The sequence below is a fragment of the Huiozyma naganishii genome, chromosome 1, assembly GCF_000348985.1.
Source record: "Huiozyma naganishii CBS 8797 chromosome 1, complete genome".
In the NCBI taxonomy this organism is placed as follows: domain Eukaryota; kingdom Fungi; phylum Ascomycota; class Saccharomycetes; order Saccharomycetales; family Saccharomycetaceae; genus Huiozyma; species Huiozyma naganishii.
The window spans coordinates 1,020,950-1,037,505 of NC_035922.1; the positions used below are offsets into that span (position 1 = coordinate 1,020,950).

Genomic DNA, 16,556 nt, shown 5'->3' on the forward strand with positions numbered 1-16,556 from the left:
ATTTGCACGCAACTGAGCAGTGTCTTTGTCGTCGGTGGGGTTCCCAGTAAGCCAATTGGTAGTTGTTCGGTTTAACTTTTCGATGGCTTCGAAAATATCAAACTTTGAACCGTCCCTTCAAGCAAACACCTTCCCAGCAATATCAAAATCGCATTCCCCGTTTTTTGTATATTGTTGGGCGGTTTCATTCAATCACGACTTCAAAGTGTCTTTGACTGCCTCTGGGAAGGGGAAGGCAAAGACTTTTTGGACGGCGCTTAAAATTCAGGTTTTAGATATTAGCAACTGTTGTTACTCTCTTTTCGAAGCCCGCCACGAAGAAAAGGATTTACAAGGAAAGTGGGAGAGAGAGGATAAAGTGGGAAACGGCAATTCACGTCTCCTTTTATACTTTTTTCCAAAGACCAGTGGGACGTTTATGCCCCTTTTTTTCTATTTTTTTCTTTATTTCGCTTCATTTTGCCGCCGTCCCCGAAGATCGCTTTACCGAAATGACACGCATTGGACAGCTCGAAGTTCCGTATGCATTGGACCCTGGAGGAAGATTACTGAAACGAGTGTAGTAAGTGGCGTCAATGGATGTCCTCTCCCATCCCCATCCTACCCACCGCAATGAGGAACCTGTTCTATTTTCTTCTCAGACAACTAACCTCGTTCTCAAAACAGCAGTATAGGGTCTACATAAGGATCAATGAGGGGCGGAAAGTATATAAACTCCAAGGTACCTGCACTGGCATCTTTTGAAGATTATCTTTGAATATCAGACTTTTGAACTAAAACCACTTAGAAAAATAAAGACAACTAATACCCTTAGTATAATCACATAGATGACGTAAATAAAAATATTAGAGTACCCATACACACATTATTCAATCACAACTCACTCAAACTCTTTTACTTTCAGAAGGAGAAGCTTTAAAGCTATAGATAGTTTGTTCGGCGTGAGCGAAAGTTGTGATTCGAGCATCTGACCTTATCATTGTGTTTTTCTTGTCAATCTCTAGCTTTGAAATCATTTGTAACATGAGGTTTAAACAGGCTGTTGCTCCTTCGACGTCAATTTAAGAGACCCAGCCATTATTGCTGCTGTTTCCTTTTTATCTGACATCTTTAATCTTGAATGCCCTTTTGAATACCTGTTTGACTGTGTCTCTCTTAGATATACTACTATGCGTGGAGGTAATGCGGGGTGCTGCAACCAAACTGCAAGAGGGGTTAAATTCAGGCCCTGTCATGGTTTTTGAAAATTCATTCCGAATCTCGTTCAGTAGGTGCTTACGGCGAAACTTCCTTTTGTTTCGACATGCTTCATTTGTTTACTCTGCTATGTGTGGCAAAGGTCCTGCGGTACCTATCCAGGTCTCCTGGGGCTTCTCGGACTACCCCAGCTTGTTTTACAGATGGAGTTCCGACGAATGCTTTGCGCTCGAATATTTTAGGCATAGGATGATCTCTTTTAGCCGCGGATGTAGCTCCGTTGGTAGTGCTACCGTTTGGTTCTAGTAAATCCGCATTAAACAATTCACAATCTGAATATTGTGTCACCCTGGTGTCTGGAATTTTCTTAGAAAACACTTTAGTGTGTATTGTTGATGATGTATCTTGAGTGCTTGCCAAAAACCTTTTTTTGCTTGAGCATGTTAAAGAGCCCAACTCGGAGAAGCTTCCATGGTTAATTTTGTTAGAAGACTGGATTTCAGTTGTTCCAAGAGAACAATCTCTTGTTGAGACTGATTGGATAGCTTGAGGCTTCCGAAAATTTTCTAGTTTCGAATTGTTGTTCAGAACCAAGGATCCCCAGTCACTATAACTGTGGGGCACGGCGGTTAAATGGCGGGTCTGTTTTGCATGTGTGTTGGCCTTGCAACTATTCGCTTTAGGACACAAATCTAATTCTCCTTTATGCTGTCTGGGAGTGTTCTTGCCAACAGTTTCCTTATTGAATGAGGCGGTATGGTTTAAAAGTGGTAAGTAATCTTTATAGTCAACGCAGCTGTCAAATACTACGTCGTCTCTATACTCAGAAAAGCGCCTCGGTATGGTCATCAGTTTTGAGACTCCTAGTCTTGAATTTGTGTGGGTCTGGTTGGAAACTGCGCTTAATCCGGAAAAACCGGTTTCCTTGTGAAAGTTTGAATCAAAGATACTTTCCTCAGAACTGTTTTTGATATATTCACTGCAGTGTTTGATCTCCCTCGTAAATCTTGAACGGTTCGTCCAATCTGAAGATAAGTCCAAGTTTCCATTTTCAGTAGGTCCTGTACCTAGTTCACTAATTGCTTCATCAATCAAAAAATTTAGGGTTTTATGTTGATTGCTGGACTCAGTGGTTAATTGGTTGTTAGGTGACACAAAAGAACTTTTACATCCCATATCTTCCAATCTTGCACCATGATTTTGTGGTTTTAAGCCCAAAGCAAGCAAGTCAATGTACTCAATTAGGGACTGCATGCATTCATTTTGTTTGGATTTAAGTTCGGCCGAAATACTTCCAGACATATTCACTGTAGGTAACTCCTAAAATATACTGTTAGATGTGAATAAGGGGACTTAAAAATTTTCGGCAAGGTTAAATCGTAGTTGGAGTTCTTGTAAAACAATGTTGTGGGCTATTCCTTTAAACTTGGGGCGTGGGTTGGTAGTTTTGACGAATTTGTACTCGATTTTGTGACATTCGAATTTTTAGGTATTTTTTTAACCGAAATTATAATGTAAAGCACGGGTAAATTTGTAAAAAAGCAGAGGAACTTACCTCAGAGAGAGCTCACGACATGATTGAATACCATCATTGTGTAGTTGCATTATTGGTAATACCTATCACCTGAGCTCTTTGTTTTTGAGATCGCCATTTGGTTTGGAACGTTATAAACTATATTAGAAACATTATAAGCTTTTAGAATATCGGGATGTCAATTCTGATATTATATATATATATATATATATTTACTTACGGTACTATTACAAACGTTTAGCGTATACTTCTAAACATAGCTAAGGTGGCGAATGTGAACAGTTTACTTAACCAGCTCAGGCCTCACGACTACCAATACAAATATCTTTTGCTCTGAAAACTGTATCCTTTCCAATTTTTCATTTTCTTCCCCGTACAGAGATTGAATAATCGGGGAAACTTCACCTGCGTCCGCCCCCAAGATATAAATATTTTTCTCATACGATCTTTTCACCGTCACCCCAAGCACTTTGTTGTTGAATACCATTGCGTCGCATAAATTACTGTAGTATTCCCTGTCAGGGTAGGATGTTGGGACATCCATATAATACAGCAGGACATTTCTCGTCTCTCCCAGCTGGGTTAGATAATCAGATGCTTTATCTACAGACAGTCTACCCTCGACAAAAAGCTGGCCATTAGCCAATGCATCTCTATAAGGGTTTTTAGTGTTGGTCTTTGTCGAAGCCAAATAATGCAATTCGCCAGACAGATTTATGGATATATCTGGATACAGTATTTTAACTTTGTGAGAGTAGATCGGAGCGGGCGGTGATAAGCCAGTTTGAAGCGCAGGTTCCGGTGATGGTGAGTGAGCGTCATCGGGAGATCTTATCTCTGGATTATACTCCTCGTCTTTCGCCTCGCTGTCTGCTTGTTTTGCATTTTCCACTTTGGCTTGCAAAAGGACGTGGAAATCTTCGGGGTCCTCCTCCTCATCGTTGTAATCTTCTTCGTCTTTGCCATCTGCACCATACGTGTGCGTGATGTTATCCCTAGCATACAGCGTATCTTCTTCGTTGTGGTTGAATTCCGAGTCTTGCATCTCATCGCCCTTGTAGGTTTTCATGTACAATGGTTTGTTTGGCATATCATATATCACTTGATTTAAGGACTCAGTGTCCACTTTCTGTTTAAAACTTTGTAAATCAGGATTGGCCAGCTTGGAGGCATCCATTTTTACTAATTCATCGAAGGGAATCTGTCTATTGACCACTTGGCTCTTCAGTTCCGAGTTCTTCTTATCCTTCAAGTTTGAATAAATGGTTCTCACTCTCTCTGGGTAGAACTTCCCCACTGTATCGCTGTTCGGATTCGACCATGCGTTATACAACTCCTTTTCCAGTTGGACAGCTAGCTCTTTAGCTACGGTCTCAATATCTTGATTTTCCTGCAATTCGAAAGTTTTCCCAGCTATGGTTTCCGGTATGATATATTTTTGGAAAAGACTGACAAACATCTTGGACGCATTGTCCCTTATTTTTTCCTCCTTAATCGACTGGCTGCTTCTCCTTGCTATATTAGAGGGCTCCACCTTTTGCGGGGGTGTCTTTTTCTTGTTCTGACCATTTCCTTGAACAGATCTCCGCTTTCTCTTTGACCGAGGATCTAAAAACTCATCATCCGAGAGCCCGTTATTTTCATCGGCTATATTGAGGTCCGCATCACTGTGGTAATTATCATCTGCATACTTATCATCAGCTTCATCAACATTTTCAGTCACATGCCTATTTATTGTCTCCAAGTGTGGATATCTAGTTGGGTCACACCTGTTACAAAAATATTTATCATCTTCTGTTAGATACTTGCTGATATCTTCATCTGCCTTGTTGACATCCAGCATGCATCTGATGTGTTGCCAAGTATTGCATTTATCACACTGGATCATATCACCACCTTGGTCTGTCAGTTCGTCATAGTTAGCATCCGTGGTACCACATACTAAACACCTGACAGTTGCAATGCCATCTTCTTCTTCGTTGCCCTCAATAGCTGTGCCGCCGGCACTCGACGCTTCGGATTCTTCTTTCAGTATTGATTCCAAGTATTTGTTTTGACCCTTTGTGGTTCTTCTAGATGTTCTAACCGACATGATTTACTTTTGTACGGATGGAGTCCAAGGAGAAAAAAGAAGAAGAAAAAACAAAGATGACACTAAGTATAGAGCAAGTGACAGAAATATCTTAATGCTGTTATAGTTTTCGTCCCTATCCTTTCTTTTCCTTTTCTTTTTGGGAAGAGCGTCAAGTTTAAGTAATATATAAGAAAATGCAATAAGGCTCTTGAGTTAGAAAAGAGTAACTTAATTGTATTCTATACGGCAAAAGCAGTAATATGCCTTCTTTTTTTTCCTCTTCCTTGTTAATAGATGGGAGAGTTTTCCAATGAATAAAACAACAACAATAACAACGAAATTCGGGAAAAACTAGCACAGATATGCGTGTGTTGTTTGTTAGTTTAGTTTGCTTGTGTTTTTTTCTGTAATTTCTTCCGCCACCGTGTACAGCTTTAAAGTCTAGCTGACAGATGTACTATAGATGAAATATCTTCAGGATATATTTCTTGAACTGGGTTGATGCAACCTGCTAATGCCGCTATTTGATCCTTCTGTGTGTGTGTTTTCCTCTGTTCTGTACAATCCACGCAACAACGAACAAGATAAATAAATAAAAAATTGAAAATGAATCTAAAAGAAAAAGAAAAAAAAGCCGAGATTCACCGTCTCGACCTCTTCAAAATCAGCCAATAGGAAATACCATACCCTAATTAGGGCTTCTGTCCAGAAACAGCTAGCAAAAAAGAAAAAAGAAAAGAAAAAAAAGAAAGAAAAAAAATGGAAAACGGAAAATCATTACCCCGCCCTTCTTTCTCCAGAACCTCGAAAGCGGGTAACCCCAATCCGTATAGGAGCACACATTTCCTCTTTGGGCCACCTGCGCTGCTCTTGTTTTGTTTGTTTTTCACGTTCTTTTTTTTTTACCGCAGTGGTGGTTTCACAGGTCTCTCCCACAGAAAACTGCGTAGAGAACGGAAACACTCGGGAAGAAAATAAGAACAGCGACCGCAACTTTTCCATTTCCGGAACGTGTCACTATCTTTTCTTCCCCTCATTTTGCAATTTTTTTTTTCAAGAAATGGGAAGAGACTGAAATAAAACAAAATAAAATATTTCAATAAAACAAAACGTCATCGAGGATATTAACTACGACAGGTTTTTCTATTTAACCCTCAACAAAAGGTAGTTTTAGTTTCTTATTTCTTTTAAGAATCAAAAGGACGGTACTAAAAAAGCTAGCTTCTTCCTGTAAACTTTGAGTAGGAAGACAGGAAAAGCTTTTTTCCTCGGTCTCTGTTATTGTTGTTGTTGTTGTCTTCGAGTTAGTTTAAAGACATACCCAAGCAGAGAAGTCAAGCGTTGTTTTATCTTCTTTTGTTTAAATACCTTTTCGTCATTTATTATTTGCTATTGGCTGTTGGATACTCTAGTTCAGCCACGGTAGTTTTTGTTTTCCCACACACTAATTTTTAATTGCTAATACCTGAAAGGGGGCATAGAAACGCATATTTCTTACTTCCCCCCTTTGGAGACCATACACAAAACTAGAATGGCCAACTTATTTCGAAAGTGGTTCTTATCTCAGAAACCAGCAGGTTCCGATGTTGCTGACTTACAGACAAGTTTGGATATCAAAATAAGCTTGAGAAAGTTGAGAAATTATAATCCAACCAAAAAGGAGATATGTCACTACGGGTTCTTGGGCTCTATTATGTTATTCGTTTTTATTACAAACCCAGCTGCTTGGATATTGAAAATTCTCTTCTTTTCAACGCTAGGTCTGTTTTTTTTGATACCTCTCACCTCTCAGTTCTTTTTCAACGCTTTACCAATTTTCACTTGGCTAGGTTTGTACTTCACTTCGAACTACTTCCCTGCCACAGTGAGACCACCGATTACAGTGAAAGTGTTACCAGCAGTGGAAACTGTCCTATACGGTGACAATCTAAGTGATATCTTGGCAACATCCACCAATTCGTTCCTAGACCTGTTGGCTTGGATCCCCTACGGCCTTTTCCATTTTGGCGCACCCTTTGTTGTGGCAGCCATATTGTTTCTCTTTGGGCCCCCTACGATATTACAAGGGTACGCCTTTGCATTCGGGTACATGAATCTGATTGGTGTTATCATGCAGAATGTTTTCCCAGCTGCGCCCCCTTGGTACAAAATCCTGTATGGACTTGGATCAGCGAACTACGGCATGCATGGTTCCCCAGGTGGTTTGGCGCGGATTGACAAGCTGTTGCACATCAACCTATACACCTCGGCCTTCTCAAACTCGTCGGTCATTTTCGGGGCCTTCCCATCTCTACATTCCGGGTGTGCCACAATGGAGGCACTATTCTTTTCGTACGCCTTCCCATTCTTAAGGCCACTTTTCATCTTTTACGTGTGCTGGCTTTGGTGGTCTACAATGTACTTGACCCATCACTACTTTGTAGATTTGATGGCTGGTTCGGTGCTTTCCTACGTTATATTCCTGTACACCAAATATAACCATCTCCCATTGGTAGACACAAGTCTATTTTGCAGGTGGTCTTACTCGAAAGTGGAGACCTACGACAAGGAAAGGTCAAATCCATTGAATGCATCCCTTGATGATATCGAAAACGTTCCGCTATCGACCATGGACACCGCGATAGACCTGAGCCTTAGTGGAGACGAACGCTCAATCAGTCCATCCTATATTTTTGACAGAAACAGTAATCTCTCTAGGTCGTCGGCCACGTCAAACACCTCTTTAGATTTGCAGAACGAACCTTTCAGTCCGGTCCCCAGACTAGGGACCAAGAGGTTGGATTGACTTGCTGAAGAGTTAGTACACCCCAATTTTTTATGATTGTCTATTGCAATATAATATAATATATATTCTTTCTTCCTCCTTTTGTCTGTCACACACTAACGTATAGGATACAAGAACATATGTAACAGCTACAACCTATATATTTACACATTTTGAAAATCAAGTGTTCGAGAGGCTTGTCGCTATTGCACTGCTTATCAGTCGGTACCCTTCCTCATAATATCGAAGGAAAGTTTACACTTTGTGTTTTTCAAAAGCTGGTACACGGTGGTTGCAGTTCTGTCCTTTGAGATCATTTGCACCAGATGGGGTAACAACTTCGACGAGTCTGTTAAGCTATACGAAACTGAGGGAAGAAACCTCTCCTGTAGCGACAGGCGCCGTCTGACCAAACTCGAGAAGACTAGCGGGTACCTGAATTCAAGTTGTGAAATGATCAGAGAACCAAGGTACTCATTGAACTGTTCGATGAGCTCAGCTTCTGGAAAAATCAAGTTCGCGTCCTTCAAAAACTCAACTTCAGTGCTCAACTTTTCTAAATATCCGATTTGGAGGGTTTCTAAATTGTGTGAATCGTAACTTAATGGTGCTTCCAGAAGGTTGTCGATCTTCTTGCTGGGCCATAGCTTACATGTAAGTAGCAGCTCGATACTGCCAGTTTTTTCCTGATGGCTAACCGAACAGGCAAACTGTAATATTTCCTCCCAGAACACTACACTTCTTTTGAAAAGTTCAAAGATGTTGAGTTCACATTTTGCCGCTATTCCATGAAAGTGGAAAGATATCTGGAGTAAATTTGGATTTTTCTCGAACAAAAAAAAGTAAGGACGTTAGTAACCATCTTGGAAGCTGTTAACAATGGTATCAGTATTCATACTTTTAGGCAATTGGGGCTTCTTGGTGGCAATATAAGGGTGTTCGGTTCAGGTTTTGTAGAGAGTTGGACACAGGACTTCCATTTAGATATTACAAAATACTCCTGATCCAGAGAAGTAAGTTTAGTTTTCATATAAACTGTTTCAAATTGGACTTCATGTTGTACGCCCATTCTTGTAAAGACTTCTTTGGGCGCTTTTAAATGTCAAAGGGTGAGCTTCTTTGGGTATTTTATTATTTCCCTTCTCCCTTTTGTTTTGGGCGCCTATTTTATCGTTATATATTAATTTATTTTTTTTATTATCTTTAAATTTATCGAATTATCGACTTAATGCCCTAGCCTGTCTCTTGAGTTACAATAACATAGGCATCGAACAGCAACGGTAATCACACAAAATACTTGGTTGACGCAATAATCTTGTGACCAAGATTCTTAGCAAGGGTATTTTCATTTAGCAACCTTTACCAAATTAAATGAGAGCAAAAAAGACCCCCCACGACCTTTATTTTGTAAGGGACCGCGTACTTTGGAACTCTATGTTGGTGTTGGACGTCCCTATGAAGCTTATATATGCGAGTTTATGAATACTTAGTCGGCACAATATGCTGCTCCCAGTTAACTGCTGACTCTAAGTTACAATTGTCCTGTTCTAAGCGAGTCAATCGGAAAATTTTTTGAAGATTCTAATGAAGCTGCCATACTAGTTCCATATATTTCAAATACTGTGGGCATCACATGTTTGATCTGTCTCCCTATGTTGACGTTACTATATGTACCCTAATATGGTTGGCTACTATCGGCCACATACCAGTTATAGGAAGACTATCATAACCATCCTCACAACGCCAGCTTTTTGCAACCCCTGCAGAATTGAACTGAGCAATATCATTTCATGAAGTGTAACAGAGAATATTTGGTTTTTCTTTCCCGTATCGCCCCTATCCTATGTATGTTTTATCTGTTATTTACATGATGAATATATAGGTGGTTAGATGCCCTTTTTTATAAACTGTTTGAGTTTATCTTTTGTAAGATTGTGTTTATGCCATTTGCCCTGTCCATGGAAGATGCGATGTCGAGTTCCTTAGTCGTGTTCAATTTAATGATGGATGACCTAATAACCCGAGGATCCTTTTTCAATGTCCTCAAAATTTCGGACTGAACAGCAGCAGACGAATCAAAGAGCATAACAAAACGATACCCTCGAAAATGCTGCTCTTGATCTTTCCTCATAATCTCAGATAGCTGCTCCGTTCCAACAGGTATGATACTGCGTATGACGCCTCTGTTGTTCAAAATCAACTTACCCACTGATGTCAGAAGCTCCTTTGCTTCTATAGGGGCCACAGTCGTGTTCAGCACACGCACAATACCAATCAGTTCATACAGCATAGTGACCCAGATGTCGCTGACCGCGTTTGCAAACGTTCTCTACAACGACACTTCACTGTTCGCAAGGAAATCAAAGGGCGGATACTTTGTCTTTTTTTTTTAATCGTAATTTCAACTATTTCAAATAAAAGAAGAGCATAGAGAGTATACTGCATGGATCGCGATACAGAAGAGCGAATAATTGGTGAGGGTTGTTGCAATTGTACATGACAACTCGTCTTGAAGCTCTTTTTTTTGGATACTCAGAAGAAGGATGATCAGACATTTGATCTATAAGCCTTTGACGAATCCGACAGGAAATTAAGAACAGGTACACGCCCGATACACATTTTACCCTTTGAAGTGGAATAGCCAAAAATTGCACTACACGCTTGATTATCCCCTTGAGTTACTCTATTTTAGTCCCGTTTTACACAAAACGCTATTAACGAGAGTTGAAATCAAACTGGATACAGTTCCTATAAGAAGGGTTTGGGATTTCCAACTGAGTCACTATTTTTTTTGCTATATAGGTGTTGCAAGAGACTGCAAGTCATTAGGCATAGTCTAAAGTAAATGTTATATACAACTAGAACTGCTGCAAATGAAACTCTCTAGCCGTGAAAATTTAATACACAATAAAGTGTCTTCGTCTGACTTTGCGTCAGGGCGCTATCTCATGAAGGATGCACGACTGTTCCTGCTTTACTACATCTCCTCCGAGAGCACATTTTACCTGTGTAGAAAACTGGCCCCCGGATTATTCTTCAGATTGTCTGGTGTTGTAAATTATATCTAATGGGGGGGGGAGGGGGATTTACACACAGCGTGGTATGGAAAAAACCTGACAAAACAGAGGAGAAGAAGATACTTTAAACTCCTAAATTGCCAGTCCAAACAGTCGAAATGTTCTTATTTGCCTTAATTCGAAACCCTACCGAGCAGTACAGCAGGTGCTATCCGCCACTATCAGATACTATCTATCAATTAATACGTTTCCAGTCCACGTTCCATTAAGGATATTCAACGTGTGTAGTTACGGCGACAAAATTGGACATAGTATTAATATAATCGGTAGATTGTTGTGGGTTTGTTCTCCTTTGGATTGCTATATCTCGAGAGCCAAATAATGGCAGTTTGTTCGAAAGAAGTTAGCGGCCATAACTTTCCTAGTGTGCATTTCGATCCCTTTATCTTCAAGACTTCTCTATCACTATACTTAAATCTTCTTCGCAGTTATTGTTTTTTTTCTGAACAAAAACTGTGGACATCGGAGCAACTTAAAAGCTGGTGCATTTTAAACTAGACTATCCTGCTTTATTTCTTTTTAATTCGAGAACACACTCAACCTTTTATTAGTGGGTATTGTTTAGTCTCTTCGAACTTGTACATACATCATATAATGACAATGGATAATACACTAGCAGGCTTTTGACTGCTTTTATAATATTTGGAGTATGTATTTCTCAACCAGCTATCTTAAATGATAGACAATGATGTCGAGAGCTCAACACGTTTGTAGAACATTCTTGCCTCGCCATATTTCACCACATACCCAGAGTAGGCGTTGGGTAGTCTCCTTAGGACGTATCTGTAAAGATTTCTCCCTGACTTTTGTCACGGTCTTTATAGGTGATTTTCTAGTCCTGTGGAGATAGACATTATAAGTTTTGATCCTACGTACTGTACTCCCCTTGGACCGTTGGAAAACCTGGAAAGAAAGGAGATAAAATGGGTAATATCAGGTCTACCTGAGTTAGCAACGAACAGCAGAGCATCAATTAAACTTTGGTAACCGCTAACATGCTTGAGAAGAGAAGTGTCTGTACAGTGATCGATGGATTTTCGTAAGACCTTATTTAGTGACTTTTTTTTGAAATGTACGCACGCAGACTAGACAGAATCTTTCCGGTTTCTCAGAGATATTCGTGCTCAAAAACTCGTTTATGTCACCTGAATATTTTGTGTTAGAATAATTTGTGGCAGTCCCCGAATATGTAAGAGGTAAAGCAGGTTGTGATTGAATAAACTGTGTAAGGACTCTGATATTGTGTATTTACGCCGTATACGTAATATATGTAATTATATCAGTTGTGCGTGCTTGTCCAAGACTTCTTCGTTAGCTGGGGTCCTGGATTTAGAGACGGTCTTGAAAGATGTCGGTGCAGATACCTTGCGGCTTATATACGTTCCGGATAACGGGCCATCCGCATGTCTCGAGTTCGTATACTCACATGTCGGGTTTATAATAGTTCACAGTACTGTATTGGATAGGGTAACGGGTCATGAGTCCATTCCCAAAGAGAGTTCCTAATTTATCCTCACAGAATATAGCTGGCTGGCCACCAACGGGTAAACTAGTGTATATACTTAGATAATCACTGTTAGTAAGTAACTTGTATAACTAGCTAATATAACCCTAGTCCACATCAACAACCGAGGCTTACGCTAACATTTTATCTCATATGTGTAGCACCTTCACCATTGAAGTGCCCGTCCCACAATAAAGGAGGTTGTTTAAGCTATAGAAGGCGTTTCGAAGTTTTCACGTAGAACCAAAATGATATTTGCAAACAACTAGTAGTTTTATAGAGAGCTTCTTACTGATAGGAGAGTTCAAAAATGTACAAACTACATGCATGAAGTGAACAGACATCCTTTCGCTAGCAGATATGACCAAGGTAGTCGGACTGACACCTAATGAATCATTAGAGCAAATGTATAAAAATGGTCCACTCTTTTCGTCCAACACAATTCTCGTACAACACTAAAAACTTCGTATATTCTGCAGTCCTGGATAAAGAGGACTTGCAGATCAGGAATGGCCTTTCTACCACAGAGCAGAGTTATATGTTGCAGAGTTATATGTTTGGCCTTGCCAGTATTCACTACTCACTCAACGATAGTACAAGCACGTTACGTGCCATCACCTTTTTCAATGCTTTTGGCAATCCAGTCAATAGAACCTGAGCACTCAGGGTGGCGGTAGGAAAATTGGCAGGTGCGGAACTGACAATAATGATATGCATGTGGAGGTAGTGGCCTGTAGTGTCACTGTGTGTTCCAACAGTTTCATCGATACTAAGCAGGGATTAGCGCCTCACCAACGTCAATAACAATTTGTTCGTAGATATAAGGATCATTGAGAACTTCTATCGAGAGTAGTCTAGAGTCCTATTTAAATTTTTCAATCAAGTTTCCAATCGCACTGACACATCTAGTGTCTTCCCAATCCGTCTTTTCATCGACCACGTTCACAATATTGGAAAACTGGTAGCGTTGTTATGCCCATATTTTAGACGTTTAACATAAGATCATTCAAACTAAGAGGAAACTTGATGTCCCCTCAATTGCAGACATACCCAGAGGCGATGAACACAGCGAAGCGATATACTGCGAACTCCACTTATTTTCAGAAGAACATAACAAGGGTAATACTAGGGAGCTGAGGTTGAGAGGCGAAAAGTTCATAGCGAGGGGCCTGAACCAACTCGAGCAGGGCCAGCAGGCGCAAAAAATATAGTGGCCATATATTTGGGGGTATGAATCAGAATTATGGAGGAATTAGGTAGTGTCACAGAGTCAGAAGTTGCAGAGCGGAGAATCTGAACAACGCTCAAACAAGGAGCAGGACTGAGCTCAAAACGATTGTAGCAAGACGGAGAGATATCAGGATAATATTGTAATCAATTAGAAGAATTCTCGATAGACATCTCCGGAGTATCTGATGGAGTACTAAATGGTGCCCGGATACTACGTGCAATGGAACACCAGTAGTTGCACCGGTCACAAGATTGTACGCTTACCCGCTAGTGCCAGTAGTATATAATGGAAAAAAGTTATCATCAAACGTAACTGGTTGCTAACGTACAATTTGGGTGGTAGATGCTGCAGCCTTAACGGTTGGTAGCATACCAAATCATGACACCGAAGCTAGCCATAGAAACACGCTTCCCTCAGATTAATATGAGAAAGAGTGGTATACGAAGGGCAAATTAAAATCCTTAGATGGTCCAAAGGGAATCATTTGTTCAAATCTGTAACTCATTCCTTCATAAGAATTAATCCATGAAGACAGACTGTAGGAGTGCGATTTGGTTAGTAGGCGACACAAGATAGGACTTCTGGCCACAAAGAGGGAGAGACGTGACCGTACTATGGTAAATAGTAGGCCTTCTCTTTGTTGCGACGGGGTGCAGGAAGTAAACCTGTGACACATCATCAATTACGAATGGCACGTGACAGACAAAGTATGCCGACGCAAACTGAGATATAGCAGAAGAAGTTTTCTGTTGGATGAAGACTGTACGTCTTCATCACTTATGTACAATATATAAGAGGGTGAACTAGTGCGTCACTTATCATATACACTATGTCTTCCGAAGTTAAAGACATCCTTTATAGCCTTAGAAATCTACAGAAGTCGCCACTATTGTCTGTGAGAACAAAGCTCCTCTATAGCCACCACTCGTGGTGAAGTAGTTATCTTGACCCAAAATCCGGTGGGCGCTAGTCATATTAGTAGCAGACTTGTTCGCAAGAAATATTGCAATAGATCAGAAAGAATATGTGTCTCTAAAAATTAGTCACCGACTACGAAATTTTGGTAACGGAATAGTCTTCAGAAATCAGCGTAAATTGTTTAGACATATGCAGTGTAAACCAATGGTCTCCCATTCTGGACAGTCGACTTTTCGGCCGCACATGTAGTACAGATAGGTGCCTCCCGTAGCTTCGCCCGAGGAAATTTCAATCCATTAGCAAGTTTAGCGTACCCAATAGGACCAGGGGGAATCCACCCGAGCATGTCACTTGTCTACTACAGTATGGTGGGGTACCAATTACCGACGGCAGTGGTGGGAGCGAGAGAGTTTGATGGAGAATCGTGAGAGAAGACGTCGCTCTATTCGGCGTATTTTTTCTCAGGAATGAAATGGTGAGTCCATTATGGATAATACCGCTTGCATTAACGTTATCTAGCTCATGAAGAGATAAGCCGCTAATATAGGAACTACGTACTACTAGTAAAAAGAACGTTTCTACCCGCGCTCTAAGTCATTTGCAATACATGGAGCAACTTCGCAGGAGTACTAGTTCATCGATTGTTCACAAACAAGTCAATTCCCTCATCTCGGCTGGTAAGAAAGTTTCCAATCCCTCATACTCTTTTCATATGTGATGGGGAGAGGGAGTCGAAAACGGAGCTCGAGTTAGCAATATGATCAATGCACCTGCATTCGAGAACCATCTGTCGGAATCGCTCAGTTATCGAACTTGACTTCAATCCACCGAACACTCATTCTGAAGCTCCCCGCAGGTAAAGCGTTTGTGGCCTCCGGCACAAAAGCAGCAGACAGGCCTAACCTGTTGGAGGAATCTGTCTATTGAAATATGTCGAGTGAGTGTCTCTCGACGGTTTTAGTCCCTTGTGTGTTCGACACATTAGTTCATTTCCAACACAAACACACATGCACAAAAAACATTTTATACTGTTCGAACCAACGGGATTTTTATCTAGTTTAAAAATCTTCTGTAGAAAATCGTAATTAGTGATATTTACAACTGTACTATTAAAAATCTTTCTCCATACTACGTTTATAGTGATAAGTAAATTTTGTCAATGTTAAATAATTTTTAGTCAGCTGATAGTTTTTACTTTTTTAATATTGATTTTTTATTTTTAATAACTATGTTTGTTTGTGAAATTTATCTAAATAGTTTTGAAAAATTTACTAGTTTATTATTTATTTTCACGAAATTGGTAGAGTTTATTTCTTGAAGGGAAATTTTGCTGAGATGTAAAATCAGAATATGATCATCTCATAGGGACTTGTTGAGAATGGCTGTTAAGAGTATTCCAATATAAAGCTAACAAGTCTCACGTGCTACTTGTAGATAATTGGTCAATAGAGTGAACGTGGTTCGCTAACACAATACCTAATATGTCTCTTAGTGAATCGGAAATTAAGCAAGAGAAGTTTCTTAAAACTTTACAGGTTATGAGCCCTGAAGCTCTTCCCAACTTTGCGACGATATTGAATACTCCTGTTGATTACAAGGAGTGGTGGGAAGAATTCATATACTCTGCAGAGGAGATATCCGTACTTTTTCACGGTATCTCAATAATGCAAGCAATGTTATTACATACGCAGACGGCACTGTGATTAATCCAGACAACGATCTGTATAGATCAACTTTGATCGCGTATAATAAACTATGTTGGGATATTGTTGGGATATTGCTTAAAATGTCAACATCACCGCTTTGTTACCTATTAGCCAAAATGGAAACATCCTGAGTTTGTCGATAAGGTGAAAAACCTTTTCACCTATAAAAGACGAACGTATGTAAAATAGTACTGTATATTACGTATCTACCACTGAGTACAGTGAACAAAATTTACTATGGATTCTACCCTTAATACTTCCTTTATACAATCACTGGCTACACTGCAACAGGTTATGAGCCCTGATCGCTTCAACTTATTCGAACACAAGTTAACCAGTGGAATTACGAAATTACAGAATATTTCCGGTCGGTTTCTGTTCCACTCGCTCTGTATATCAACGATAGACAGAATCGCGTCTTCGATACTAAAGGTGGAGTTGTTGAGGGAAACTCAACCGAGTTTGTGTTTGCACTCAGCATCTACAACCGGGGTATCCAAAACGCGCTCCTCGCAACCACCAAAGGGACTGCTCGTCGACACGTAGCAGAT

At 40.2% G+C, this 16,556-nt stretch overlaps 5 protein-coding genes across 5 annotated transcripts; 1 reads left to right on the plus strand and 4 right to left on the minus strand.

Moving 5' to 3' along the window:
- Positions 1-1,308: 1,308 nt before the first annotated feature.
- On the minus strand, positions 1,309-2,499 carry KNAG0A06625 (uncharacterized protein; the record flags this gene model as incomplete). Its single annotated transcript, XM_022610985.1, has 1 exon — positions 1,309-2,499. The coding sequence occupies one exon, from the start codon at positions 2,497-2,499 to the stop codon at positions 1,309-1,311; it is 1,191 nt and encodes a 396-aa protein (XP_022462565.1).
- Positions 2,500-3,014: 515 nt separating this feature from the next.
- On the minus strand, positions 3,015-4,823 carry BYE1 (Bye1p; the record flags this gene model as incomplete). The annotated part of the gene is made up of 1 exon (XM_022610996.1): positions 3,015-4,823. One exon carries the CDS (start codon positions 4,821-4,823, stop codon positions 3,015-3,017), a length of 1,809 nt encoding a protein of 602 aa, XP_022462566.1.
- Positions 4,824-6,336: 1,513 nt separating this feature from the next.
- Positions 6,337-7,590, plus strand: AUR1 (inositol phosphorylceramide synthase; the record flags this gene model as incomplete). Its single annotated transcript, XM_022611008.1, has 1 exon — positions 6,337-7,590. The coding sequence occupies one exon, from the start codon at positions 6,337-6,339 to the stop codon at positions 7,588-7,590; it is 1,254 nt and encodes a 417-aa protein (XP_022462567.1).
- A 197-nt stretch (positions 7,591-7,787) lies between these two features.
- REC102 (Rec102p) lies at positions 7,788-8,638 on the minus strand (the record flags this gene model as incomplete). The annotated part of the gene is made up of 2 exons (XM_022611019.1): positions 7,788-8,396; positions 8,468-8,638. The coding sequence occupies 2 exons, from the start codon at positions 8,636-8,638 to the stop codon at positions 7,788-7,790; spliced, it is 780 nt and encodes a 259-aa protein (XP_022462568.1).
- Positions 8,639-9,469: 831 nt separating this feature from the next.
- Positions 9,470-9,859, minus strand: MRP17 (mitochondrial 37S ribosomal protein bS6m; the record flags this gene model as incomplete). The annotated part of the gene is made up of 1 exon (XM_022611030.1): positions 9,470-9,859. The coding sequence occupies one exon, from the start codon at positions 9,857-9,859 to the stop codon at positions 9,470-9,472; it is 390 nt and encodes a 129-aa protein (XP_022462569.1).
- Between the last annotated feature and the right edge of the window lie 6,697 nt (positions 9,860-16,556).